General features: G+C 39.6%; 1 protein-coding gene across 1 annotated transcript; it reads right to left on the reverse strand.

Moving 5' to 3' along the window:
• Positions 1-493: 493 nt before the first annotated feature.
• On the reverse strand, positions 494-12,292 carry cstf3 (cleavage stimulation factor, 3' pre-RNA, subunit 3). The gene is made up of 20 exons (XM_041041632.1): positions 12,098-12,292; positions 11,363-11,467; positions 11,094-11,189; positions 6,078-6,110; positions 4,958-5,055; positions 4,748-4,814; positions 4,623-4,657; positions 4,407-4,533; positions 4,217-4,294; positions 3,751-3,913; positions 3,406-3,515; positions 3,156-3,272; positions 2,850-3,068; positions 2,653-2,755; positions 2,379-2,448; positions 2,092-2,287; positions 1,817-1,967; positions 1,499-1,593; positions 1,314-1,374; positions 494-1,106 (listed from the first exon to the last, which is right to left on the reverse strand). Exons 1-20 carry the CDS (start codon positions 12,122-12,124, stop codon positions 907-909), a joined length of 2,151 nt encoding a protein of 716 aa, XP_040897566.1. The 5' UTR covers positions 12,125-12,292; the 3' UTR covers positions 494-906.
• Positions 12,293-12,539: the final 247 nt, after the last annotated feature.

Below are 12,539 nucleotides of genomic sequence, written 5' to 3' on the forward strand. Positions count from 1 at the left end.
TCACCTGTGAATAGGCTCAGAGGTGAGATAGATAGGCTGCCACACACTGAGAACAAAGGCTGCGCTGGGCAGACAAATAATGGCGTAATCGGGCGATGTGAAACGAGCAGCTGGCTAATATTTAAAAACTGTTCACTGTGTAAGTTAGATGTTTTTTGAGTAAACATATTTTCAGTTTTACATCATCTTTGCTCAAATAAAGGCTGTAAAAAGTTTTCAAAATGATCTTGACCTTATGTAGACTAGAAAAATCTAAGCCTATAAGATCCTCAATGGAGTGGATCTGTTCATTCAAACAGAGGATGATTGAACCTTTCAGATAAACAACTTAGTGTCATGTATTGCCCCCTATTGGCAATGAAAAGTCCTGGTATTGCTGTGCTAAAGGAGAAGTCTTAATAAAATGTCCACTGAGTGACAGAGGAAGATAGCAATAAAGCATAAAGCGTGGGTTAAGAAAAAAACAAAAAAACAAAACAAGACACAAATCTGGTTGAATTATTTTCCACTTTTATTGAAAGGAACTGTGTTTCCCCCAGTTATCTAAAAAAAAGCTTAATTCCACTTTGCCATCACTGGAAGATCACAAGGCCAGAACTGAACTGTGTGCCAAAATCAACAATTGACTTAAAAATCTTTTTTTTTTTTTTTTTTTTTTTTTTACAGTATAATGGTCAGTCTTTAAAAATAAAAACTGTGAACAAAACAAAATCCACAAGAACACTCAGGTGTGCATACTGTATGTATGTCTGTGAGTGCGTGTATATGTATGCTCGTCTTCTGTACAGAGATCAAAGGATGTATAATCAGTGAGACACACTCAGAAATATGAACATGAACGTTTACCCCTTATGACCAGCTATAAAGATTACATTCTTGTTGGGTTCATCATGTGTTTTAGTTAGTTTATCGAATCCTCTTCTGTTGGCGTGCACGGTAGATGTCATGTATGGGCGGAGCCACTGCTCCTTTGTCATCCTCCTCGTCGGAGTCTGCATTAGGCCTCTTCAGTGACTTGGCAATAGCATGGTTCTCCATGGATCCATTGCCCTCCCCTCCAGCATCGGGCTGTTTGCCAGTGATCAGCTCTACAGCAGCATCAACAGCTGAAGGGACGGAAAATGCATCAGCAACATGTTGAATAAGGGGCAGAGCGACATTTTAACATAATGAGTTTACTTTGGACCAGTGTTGGGCCATGGGTGACTGACCGACCATCTGACTGACATTTCCATCACCAGAGCCACGTTGCTAGTGTGGCTAAAAACAGACATGGTCTGGATTAGTCTGAAGTGCTGACAAAAGCAACTTACTCTCAGGAAGTGTGCATCTCCTAAATGTTTCCATGAGCTCATCCACTTGAACAAAGGGACCCTGCAGCAAAACACAGTCACAGATTCTTTTTGAGTCCTAGCAGAAAAAAAAAATCCTACTTCTTTAATCTTTTGTTCATTACCAGTAAATATGAGCTTGATAGCATTAAGCTGCTGTTACTCACAGTGAAGCACGTAGGCGGAGGGAGCAGCTTCATTAGAACAACAGCAGCTGGGGGGACTGGGAAAACTCCACCAGGGACTGGGTGTAAACCTGGAGCTGTGGGGAGAAAGACAAGATGAATCCTTTTATTACATCAATGTAGAAGAGAGAACAGTGTACAGACATAGCAACAACATACCTGCAAAAAAAAACTTCAACACGCGTAAAGACTAATAATTAATAATGTGATGGAAATGCGTCCTTAAGACAGCGTTTCACTGATGTGTCATAACTTTAACTAGATTTGAAAGAGGACTTTGGGCAGCTAAGTACTACGTACGAGCGAGGTGACGCGGCTGGAACGGGATCATCTGATTGGTGTCAGGTTTGGGGTACTCAGGTTTACGGTCAGCCTCATCCTTCAGTGCAGGCACAGAGGGCGCCACCACAGTCTCTGGGAGCAGTGCTGCCAGTTTGGCACGAGACACATCCTACAAACACACAGCAGAAACTGTTTAAATACCAGTTCATGTTAAGAGGAAAGCATGATCTGTTTCATTGCTTTGGCAGCAAGAGATGCCATTTTATGTCCTCCACACAGGGCAAAATACACACCTTGTATCCAAGGGCCTTGAGTTCACTAGTAGAGCAGGGATACAGGTCCATGAACTTGTATCTGTCTACGAGCAAAGCCGTTTCTTTGCCCTCGTACTCATCCTTGAAGGCAGTGAAACGCCTGCGCTCTACTTTCAGAATACTAGCCAGGTCTCCTATGTTGCTCTCAAAGGCCAAGAACCGAGCCCAGATCTCGCTGAGGGGCGAAAGGAGAATCGAAGTGAATAAAAATCATCACAAATATCGAGTTTTATGACACACACAACTTAATTAATACTTGACATTACCCTGACTTTTCTGGTGACAGGCTTCCTGAGGTGAGGACACGTTCGAACAGAACCCTGGTGTTGTTATCCTCTGGAGAGAGAAGAAGACGGAAAAAACAGGGTTACACATTTATTTTCTGTTACTATGACCCAGATTTTAACAGCTGATACTAAAACAATGCTGCTTCCTTAGTATCAAATGCCATTGATAAAATTTGTATTAGATGTAAAGCAACTTCCTTCTAACAACATCTCACATTTATTTTTATTTTATTATTTATTACACATAACCTACCATTAAGGTGTGAGAGGTAATCAATGTATGCCAGTATGTACTCCGGAATGTCACCATATTTCTTCAAACCAAGCTCAAAAATCTTGAAGGCCACTGATTTATCCTGTCAGGAAAGAGTTTAGGAAAAAAGACCTTGAGTAAGGTTGATTTTAGTCACACCATATGTAAACTCAATATGTGATTATCTGCGTCTTCACCTTGCTGCAGTAGTACTCCATCAGTGCTGCAGTCACGTACACATGGTGACGTGTGCGTGCATCCTCCCGAGCCTTTTTGAAGATGGTGCGACCTGATTTGATGCCCTCCGCCCTCCTGGCAAACTTCATGTACTGGATGTAGACCAGCGTGGGGTCGATGTCTTCGATGGCCAACAGCTTATTATAGATGCTGTGGACCTTCTCGTACTTCATGCGACTCTGTGAGGACAGCAAAAGAAATATGCTGATAAATCCTTGTGTCTCTTGCCGTTTTGGCCGCAACTGAATAAGCAACAGGACACTCACTTCTTCATAGTCAGCGAATGAAAAGTACAGAAGCATGTTCTTCTTCAGAAGAGTCCCGATGGCACGTTCATAGATGTTAGCTGCCTCATCACTGAACAGCTTGGAATTATTCATATCCTGAGAAAAAAAAAATCACATTTAAATGTGTTAATGATCTAGTTCGTGTCCGAGTTTGAATTCTCTGAAAAATACTCAACAGGTCTTTGTCAGCTTCACATAAAATGTGAGTGTGGAAGGTTTCATCTCGTACCCCTTTCTCTGCCAGCAGTTTGCTGGACTGCTCGAGGTATTGTGCTGCCTCATACCATACGTCAGGATGGTGGCCCAGCACCAGCAGGCACTGCTCATAGGCAAACATGACTGCAACACAGGACATGACAGCAACTGATGACAATGTCTAATCTTCATGAAATACTAAATCATGAGTGAGGAGAAAAAGTGTCGACCTGCGCCATCTAGTGGCTGAATTCATTCAAAGGAAAGATCTGAAATGATTAAAATGATACACCAGCATGATCCCTGCCTTATGAGGCATATTTAGCAAATATTTAGAAATTATAACACAACACAAAACATCTTGACCACAAACAGTCACCTCTCTTTGTGATGAGGGTCTGGTCTTCTGTGCGCAACGGGTTGCTTTTCTCCCACTGGATGTATTTCTTCCACATCTCCACTTGCTGGGCTTCCTGAGGAGAGTTCTGGGGTGGTACTGAGGGTGCATTCCTGTCCAGCCCTTTCATCACAGTCTCATACTCCTGTATTACACACACAGCATATAACAGTCAATGGTACTTTACAAATTCAATAATATAGCACAAGGATTCAAGATAAGATAAGATACACCTTTATTAGTCCCACAATGGGGAAATTGCATCCGTCACAGCAGCAAAAGAGACAGATTCACCCAGAATATACAAAAACTATAAAATATAAGACTCAAGATAAGATTTACTGGAAAAAAATAAATACTATAAGCAAAATGACAATATACACAGTGTGAGCAGTATATTCAAAACAAGCCTGTGTGTATTTGTGACACTTTGTGTGGATAATCTCACTTTAGCAACTCTCCTGGCGTTCATGTAGTCTCTGCTTCGATCCTCAATCATCTTTTTGGCCAAGTGCACATTGATCCCCTGGTCGATGAAATAGAGAAGTCGGTAAAGCACTCTCTCATGCTCTCACATTTCAACCACTAACACTCCATATGTGCAAAATTATGTAATTTAGCCTGGGTGGGTCTCTCACCTCTTCATACTTGCTATAATCTCGCCAGAGCTGCTCAATGTTGATCATGGGGTTGACACAACCTCTCTGGTACACCCTCCTTACTGCAGTGATTCGCTGGTTCTCTGCGTATGAGCCCACAGCTTCACTGGTGAAACGACACACAAAAATGTCAACATTTAAGAGCTGGCTAAGGCAGTTTGTCAAATCTCACAATATTACAGGATATATACTTACACTCCTTTGAGGAAGTTGATGTAGTCCACCCAAATCTGTGAAAGGAAAGACTGTAGCTGTTAGGTGACAGTAGATAACACAAACCCATATACACAAGTCTAAATAAATAGTTCAGGTCTGTGTACCTGATAAGACATTATTTCCATGCCAATTTTATCCAGGGCAAAGTCATATGCCTGGGCCATCTTCTCTCTGAGATAAAGAAAATAACTGTGTTAAGTAAATTGTGTATTTTACAGTACGTACACAGTATGCATGTAGTAGTAGTACCTAGTACGTGGTAAAGTATGTCAGCATACTTCAATTTAACCCCACCACACAGCATGTTCTCTTACTTGTAGCTGGGCAGCTTCCCTTTGGTCTCTCGCACATATGAGAGGTAGCATTTCCACAGGTCGATGTGCAACACTTTCATTAGGCATCTCTGAAACAACTACAGGGGCGAGAATATGGAAGGATAACATCAGTGGAATAGAGACACATATGCTCATTTTACATATGCTGTATAAATTGTACCAGACAACCACCCGTTGTCAGTGTTTCGTTGATTTGGTTTAACAATCCCGTGCTCAAACTAGCCTGCTGATCATTAGTGGCAGATCCCATGTAGGAGGATTAACAACTGCACTGAGGGAAATCCAGAAAAGCGGTTTTTACTGGAGCCCATATGCCAGATTTGGCGGGGGGTGGGGGTGGGGGTGCACTACAGTTATCCTGCTGCATTAGACAGGCCTCAGATGTGGCCCACATTTCAGTGAGCTCCTCCAAACTCCAATTAATGGAGAAGAGCTTGAAGTTTGAGAGATACAAATGTCTGTCAATGATGCATTGATTTGACATTCAGGCAAAAACTGAACAAAATGAACATTTTAAGAGAAACTCACAGAATTTATTAAAAGTGTGGAAATCCAGCAAAAACCAGTGTAGAAGCCTGTTTCTACCAGTTTCATCGTTTGAACACATTAAAGTACATTCTAATTAAAATCACACTAGTATATAAAAAGGTGCTACCCACAAAAAGATGAAACACAATATATTCATTTTTTATCCTGATAATTAAGCCATGATACCACAAACTACAGTAGGTACAAAATAATAGATGTTTGAAAACCAGTATGAAAGGAATCACACATCAATGGCTCTACATTCATTTTCAAAAAAGACATTTTCTCCAAACCTGAACTCTTCCTCCAATTTAGTGTACTAGTTTTGTGGATTCTGGGACTTAAACTCATTATGTTGCAAGCACATGGTCTATGCTTCAAATAACTGGACCAAATTACATGCATTGCATTACATTACATGCCTTTCACATTAAATTTCAGATGTCTTGTAACACACTGATGATTTTAATATAATAGTAGGAGACAGCTGTCTACTTAAAGACAGTAAGACGACACTTCCCGGATACCAAAATAACACTAATCAGCTTTTAAGAGTGTGATGGACACTTACCTTCTCTACCTTGTCATAGTTTTTAGCCTTGATCTGCAAATAAGAGTGTAAATGCAATGTTAATTCAAAAGTCTCCTCTATGTTTAAGGCTTACAGGAAACATGCATTCATGCAAATGGGAACACTCTCACACACACACACACACGCACACGATCAACAAAGTGAAATTCACACAAGAATGACAAATTACTTTTAAAATAAAGGGGGTTTATTTTCTTTGCAAACTGCGCCACATAACCCAGAAAAACACCAGTGATCACGTGTTACAGACAAAACCCTGATGAAAGGATTGGAATGCAGAATTTAACTATTAATCTAATCATTTAAAATTTAATCTCAGAAATATAATATTTGACATTTAAATCACAGCTTTAAGGAAACAACGTAGCAGAAAAGATTTTCATATGGCCGATTGTTGATGGGTTGAAGTTGCAACGGTTTCACAGCATCCTGCAGTACAGACAGGAGAGGCTGTTGTTTCTGTGGTATTAGCACACCGGGGGCCTGCGTTTGGGTAGACCAATCCTATCCCACTGAGTTACTGTGCTCTCCAAGGTAAAAAAAAAAAAAAAAGCAGCATTACTTGCTCGCTAGTGACAAAAATTGTTTGTATAGTACAGGAACACCCCCGGGAACAAGGACCTGAGAAAGTACAGTGCACAGCTGTAAGCCAACTGAAATATGAAGAAGTATGAATTCACCCTGTCAGATTGAATGAATGACAAACAGGCAGACTGACAGGTCACCTCTGGTGGCCTGCTGGTTGAGACACATTTCATAAACTGTGACTGTCACTGTCCCTGGTTCGATTCCCTCACTCTCTCCCACTTGATTAAAGGCACAGAAACAAAACTAAAAACCTACATTCATCTATATCTACGCCAGTATGTACAAATGTTCCACAACATCCAAATGAGAAGGCTACATTTAACAATTCAAGAGGAAAAGTCCATTCTGGTCATTTATGTAACTAATGCAATGCGATTCAAAATTTCAAAGCGTTGCACGTGTTTGGGGCAAATGGCTAACTACACAGGAAAAAAGCCTCTACGCTAGATCCAAACAAAAGTATATTGTCTAGGAAATCATTTCTTAAAACTAGATGCGATGCAGTTTAGAAGGCCTTCAGGGTACCATCCCTAAAAAAAAGACTGACCTACATTACTTGCTCTTTCCAGGCACTGCAACAGCACATCTGTCACATTAAGCTTCACCTTCATTAAAAAGAGAGACCAAGCCAACTGTGAATCTCTAATAACTAGAGGGAAACCGTTTAGAAAATGTATCTCCTAATAGAAATGTGTATTTTTAGGCAAGATACAAACTGGAATCTGAAATTATTCGTTTTTAGTTTCATTTTTTTTTAACAATCAAAACTGCGCGACTAAATGAAAGATTTTCTAAGCATCCCAAAGTGTTTATTCAAGTTACTGGCTGAAGAAGTATGAATTCTAGGTAACAGAATTACAAGTAGTCTTCCTGAATCCATAAAATCTGAGCTTTTACAACAGCTAATACAAATCGTAATGTTTCCATGTGCTACACTGAAACGGAACAGATATATTATGGGCACATGTTAGACTGTGATATAGGTTTAATCTGTTTAGATGAGCCAAGTGAGATGGTTACAAAACTTTCTATTTGCTCCTCCTGGTAAGCTACATTAGTACATATCTACTGCTGCTTTAACAGACTCATAAAGCACAAATTCTACTAAAATGCCTTCCAGAAAAAAAATCTACAACACAGCAATGTGATAGCTTAAGCACACTATGAACTTATTTTAATATGAATAAAGTTCACATCATAAAATTGCATAATTAAATATAAACTAAACAATTATACAATCAACTTATGGGAGGGAAAGCTGATTAGGGCAGGTAGGAGGCAGAAACAGATTAGTTATAAGACATTGTTTCATTTAGGAAAAGAAATAACATCTTCCTGACTTGTGAGAGATGACTAAACTGAACATTTCTCTGGCCAACTCAGTTACATAAGCATAAGATGGAACCCATCATACAGTATGCACATTATGATGAACTTTGCTCACATGGGATACTGATACCCAATTTTCTTAGGTTCTATACCCCATACATGCAAACAGTAATGACTCATATTAATACCTTTCCACACTGCAGTTATCAAGTTTCAAAATGTGCCTTAATTCTACAGTCAAGCTGTGAATAGCACTTTTAGAAAATTTGCTGAAGGAATTACAATTCCTTTTTGGAGAAGATAAAAGAGACTACACTGATTTGAGTCCCTGCTCGTTTCTGAAATAGACACATCATCTCTAACATAGAGTAGACTGCCCATGTTGTAACCCTTAAAAAAAAAAAACGATGGAAAGGACTTTTTTTTCCTAAATGAATAAGTATTCTGACACATTCTGAAAAACTGGCAGACTGCTGAAGTCGGGCTCTGTATCCTCTCGTTTCTCAATCATCACACTATGGGGTCAAAACACACAACAACCGTAAACTCAAGCATCGTGTCAGTCAACATGTGCTGGCAACCTTCACTCAAAGACACACTCTCTCATACTTCACTGGGTGTTTCTGTGAAAGGACTGTGTGAAATAATCCTGACTGAGCTGGACTGTCGAAAAGTGGGCTTTGAAAAGATGCAAGCAATGAAAGAAACTTTTGATTTGCCTAGTGTGCAACTTGTTCAAATGAGGCCTCTGTAAAATCTTAAGAGAATGTAACTTGCACACTTTAGTTAAACTGCTTTGTACTCTGTGACACACTCCCACACCCCAAAATAACTGCACAATATGGAGAATCCTGCGTAAATAGGTTTAGTAAGGCTAGGAGGATTTTCATCTTAGGCCGGTAAATGTATAATTCTAACCTTCTACTTCTGACATGTGGTTCTAAAAAGGGGGAAGAGTAGATCAACATACTTACCAGATAAAAGAGGTTTCTCTATACTATGAATTACAAATGAAGGGTAAAGTATTCAAATAGCCTACCAACACAAGCCTTAGACATTACTTTGAGAAGTTCTCATTACTTTGAGAAGTTCACTGTCTGCTTTTAAACCTTCAGCAGGAATTTAAAAGAAATGTGTCAGGCCAGTTAAAATCTCTATGCTGAACTATCTTCAGTTGTGTTTTGGAATAAATTGTGGTTAGGAGTTTAGTGGGGAGATTTAATGGCTAAATAATAATACTAATAGGCAAAAAAAGAAATTGCTGAAAAGAAGTTGAAAATAAAATGTCTGTTGTTAACTTTAGAGGTTTTGACTATTTGCAGTATAATAAGCTTGGAATCAAAAGCATAACTGAGTATAACAGAAAACCATGAGCTACATCCACAAGTACAACTTGCCCATTAGAACTTATACACATTAACCTTACCTAATCATCTGACAATACATTTTATACTGTATTGTATATATTCCATCCTGCTCAGGATACTGAGTTTGGACTCCCTGTGTTAAGCAACTCACTCCGACAGTCTGCTAGCGTCTGACTACCAAAGATATATAAATATTTTATAAAATGTCATTCTGATTACAATAAAGAAAATTATTTCTCAGGTGGAGACTATCCTATAAGTCTGAGTCACCTACATTTCCCGTTTTCTAGACAAATGTTTCAGTCTTTATTTGAACTTCCTCTCTCTGATCTGATGCATATTCTTATAAACTACAAATCACAGATTACTAATAACTATAGTGCTTTTTCGTTTCAAATACAGCTTGCTGTCAACTTTGTTAGATGGGGTAAAAGGTTAGTAGCATGGAGTGTGACTCTGATGCTTTACTGGCACAAGTACAGTTAGTGCCATCTGTAGGCTAAAGTAAATTATTAAAGACTGTTCCTGAGAAGCCTAGTCCATTTGGAAAAGGCAGCAATGTGTTCTTTTTCCATTTTTATAACACATATATGTCCATTTCACTCATCACACCAGGCCTTTTTTTGGCACTGGGTAATTCAAGTGGGGAAAGACTGAGAGGGGCGAGGAGATGGGGGAAGTGGAGGGGGCAGGGATAGCTTCACCCAGGGGAGCAACCCCACAACAACAAACCACAACCAGTACAACCTCAACATACAGCCATTTTCAATTCACAGCATAGAGGTTATCATTTTCCAGACCTACACACTAGACTTTTAACTAGAAGCTCAGTTCTGATGCTTGACAGCACTGTGCAACTTTGTGCAAGCAATGTGTTTAACACTAACTACTACTTGCAGTAGTCATCCGCAGAGGTGGAGGGCATCAGAAAATGCACTTCATCGGGTTAGCAAAAATGATAATGTGCAAGGGAAAATGAATCATCCTATCAGTAGCTGACTCCATAAAAGCAAAGCCTGTGGGTGGCATCAAGGCAAATGGGTCATAATATATTCAGGAGGGGTGGGAGGGTGGGGTGTCTCAAGGAAAGAATGGGCCACACAATCAAAATATATGTTTATAAAATTACCTGAAAGAAATGACACAGGAGGCAATAAATTGACACGACAAGTGAATAAAAGGCTAATGCACTCCAATACCATTAAAATAGTTTTAATACTGTTGCAGACCAAACATGCAACAAATGCACTTTACCCCATTTAAATACGGCGCAGAGAATTTTTTTTTTTTTTAATCCTGGGAACATAAGAATTTTCTGAAAAAGAAAGGGTTAGAGCTAAATTCCCCTTTGTGTTTAAAGGCACAATTCTTAATGAATCTAGCCAGAGACTGAAAAAGTGTTTCACATCATCCTATGTCTAGGTTCAATCCAGGTCCTTCACTGAGTAGCATAGTCTAAGGTAGATACTTTGAAATGTAAAATGTCTTTAGTCATTACTCTTAGCCATTGCTAATAAACTTGTGATGAAAAGTGTACAGGTTAAAGCTGATTACCACAACCAACCTAACCGCATCTAGTGATTCAAAACAAGAATTGTGACTTTAAACTTCAGTGAAGTAAGAGACATTTTGTTTGTGTGAAAAATCACATTGTTGATCATGTTAGAAAACTTCCCAGCCATGCACACTGAAGAAAAGAAAAAGTATTAACCTCGGCTTCAATGAAAAGTTTCCAGAATCTGCCAGAACTTGGGAACTGTGTGACAAGTCGCTCATATGTCTTCCTTGCTTTATCTATGGGTTGGTTCTAAAGGAGGAGAATGCATTTACATTCCACACTATTCAACATATAAAGAAGCAACCATATGGAAAAAGGATGTAGTGTATTGCATTTTAACAGTCTACAACCCCACTACAACCCCCCCCCACCCTGATTCCCAATTTGCTTAACCCCAGGAATGCAACTCTGTGTCACTAAACCTGTGCTTCTCGAATCAGAATGCTCCATGCGTCAAGGTCATATGGGTTTTCTTCCAACTTCTTCTCAGCCTTCTTCACCTTCTCTGGTATATACTCTGCTGCAGCCTGCAAAAACACAAAACACAGGGGAAAAGGGTTATACTGCTGAAAAGACTGGTGGTTGTGGTGACGACTCGAGGGGCCTCACGGGCTTACTGTATAGGGACTGACTAAGTATGGATTAACGGGATAATGAATTATTGGCTACGCCCCTGCAGTATGTTTAACACAACAAGAAAAACCAAGGTAAACTGATCGTTATTTCACTAGCTAGTTCGGTCATTCTAGCTGGCGCCATAGAGACGCATGCAACACAGTGAAAACTACAATCGAGAACAGTGACTGACAAACTAGCAGCAACTACGTTATTGTCAAGCTAAGATGCAGGTAATGTTAAACAAGCTCAACGCGTAAATGTTGGACAACTAAAAGTAGCGGCAATGCTACAACTAGCCAGTCCAACATGGCGTACGAGAAGCTAAACTTGGAGAATTACGACAACCCCACAGAAATGACAAACTGTGTCTGTGTGACTGTGCAATACTAGCTAAGACTGGCGCATAAAAGTCACAACACAATACATTTACTATAACAGATTTTACTTTGTAATATTACCCAAATAAGAAATGAAAATAATTGACGCTAGCATTTCAGTAAGGGTTAGCTTCCCCCCTCAGCAGAACTACATGTAGCTACCTGGTCGGCTGTTCCCTCGGTGGACATGGCTGGAAGAGTAATCTAGGTTAGAAATGTTATATCAGTTGGAAAAACGCTCAAATAATAACGTGATGGCAAGTATTTTAAAACGACTAAGTAATCGGCATAGCTTCGAAAGTATCGATCACATTGCCCTCACTCAACTAGCTTCTCAATGGCTGGTCGTTGCCTCAAAATGGCGTGAAAGTTGTGTTCCGCTCCGCCAACAGCAACAACAATAATAGTTCCGGCGCCCATCCTTCAAAATAAAATATCACACTCCTCAAAATGAATCTGTGTAAAATACCTCAAAATTTGTGATGTGACAGCACCTATTATATGTTGCAAATGTAACACACTATTCATTAATTATATTTTCATTAATGTTTAAAAACAGGCCTTTGAAATCAGTCATGCACTCTGCAGTGGTTACTTGTGTCCA

This window comes from Toxotes jaculatrix, chromosome 1, assembly GCF_017976425.1.
Source record: "Toxotes jaculatrix isolate fToxJac2 chromosome 1, fToxJac2.pri, whole genome shotgun sequence".
Taxonomy (NCBI): Eukaryota; Metazoa; Chordata; class Actinopteri; family Toxotidae; genus Toxotes; species Toxotes jaculatrix.

What these genes read in the sequence shown, in the direction of transcription:
- cstf3 (XM_041041632.1), bottom strand. Translation starts at nt 12,124, where the DNA reads ATGTCCACCGAGGGAACAGCCGACCAG. An exon ending in GACCCTCATCACAAAGAGAG is followed by an intron (nt 3,516 to 3,750) that starts GTGACTGTTTGT and finishes CCTGTGTTGCAG; the next exon opens with TCATGTTTGCCTATGAGCAG. An exon ending in CTCCGCCTACGTGCTTCACT is followed by an intron (nt 1,375 to 1,498) that starts GTGAGTAACAGC and finishes GTTTTGCTGCAG; the next exon opens with GGTCCCTTTGTTCAAGTGGA.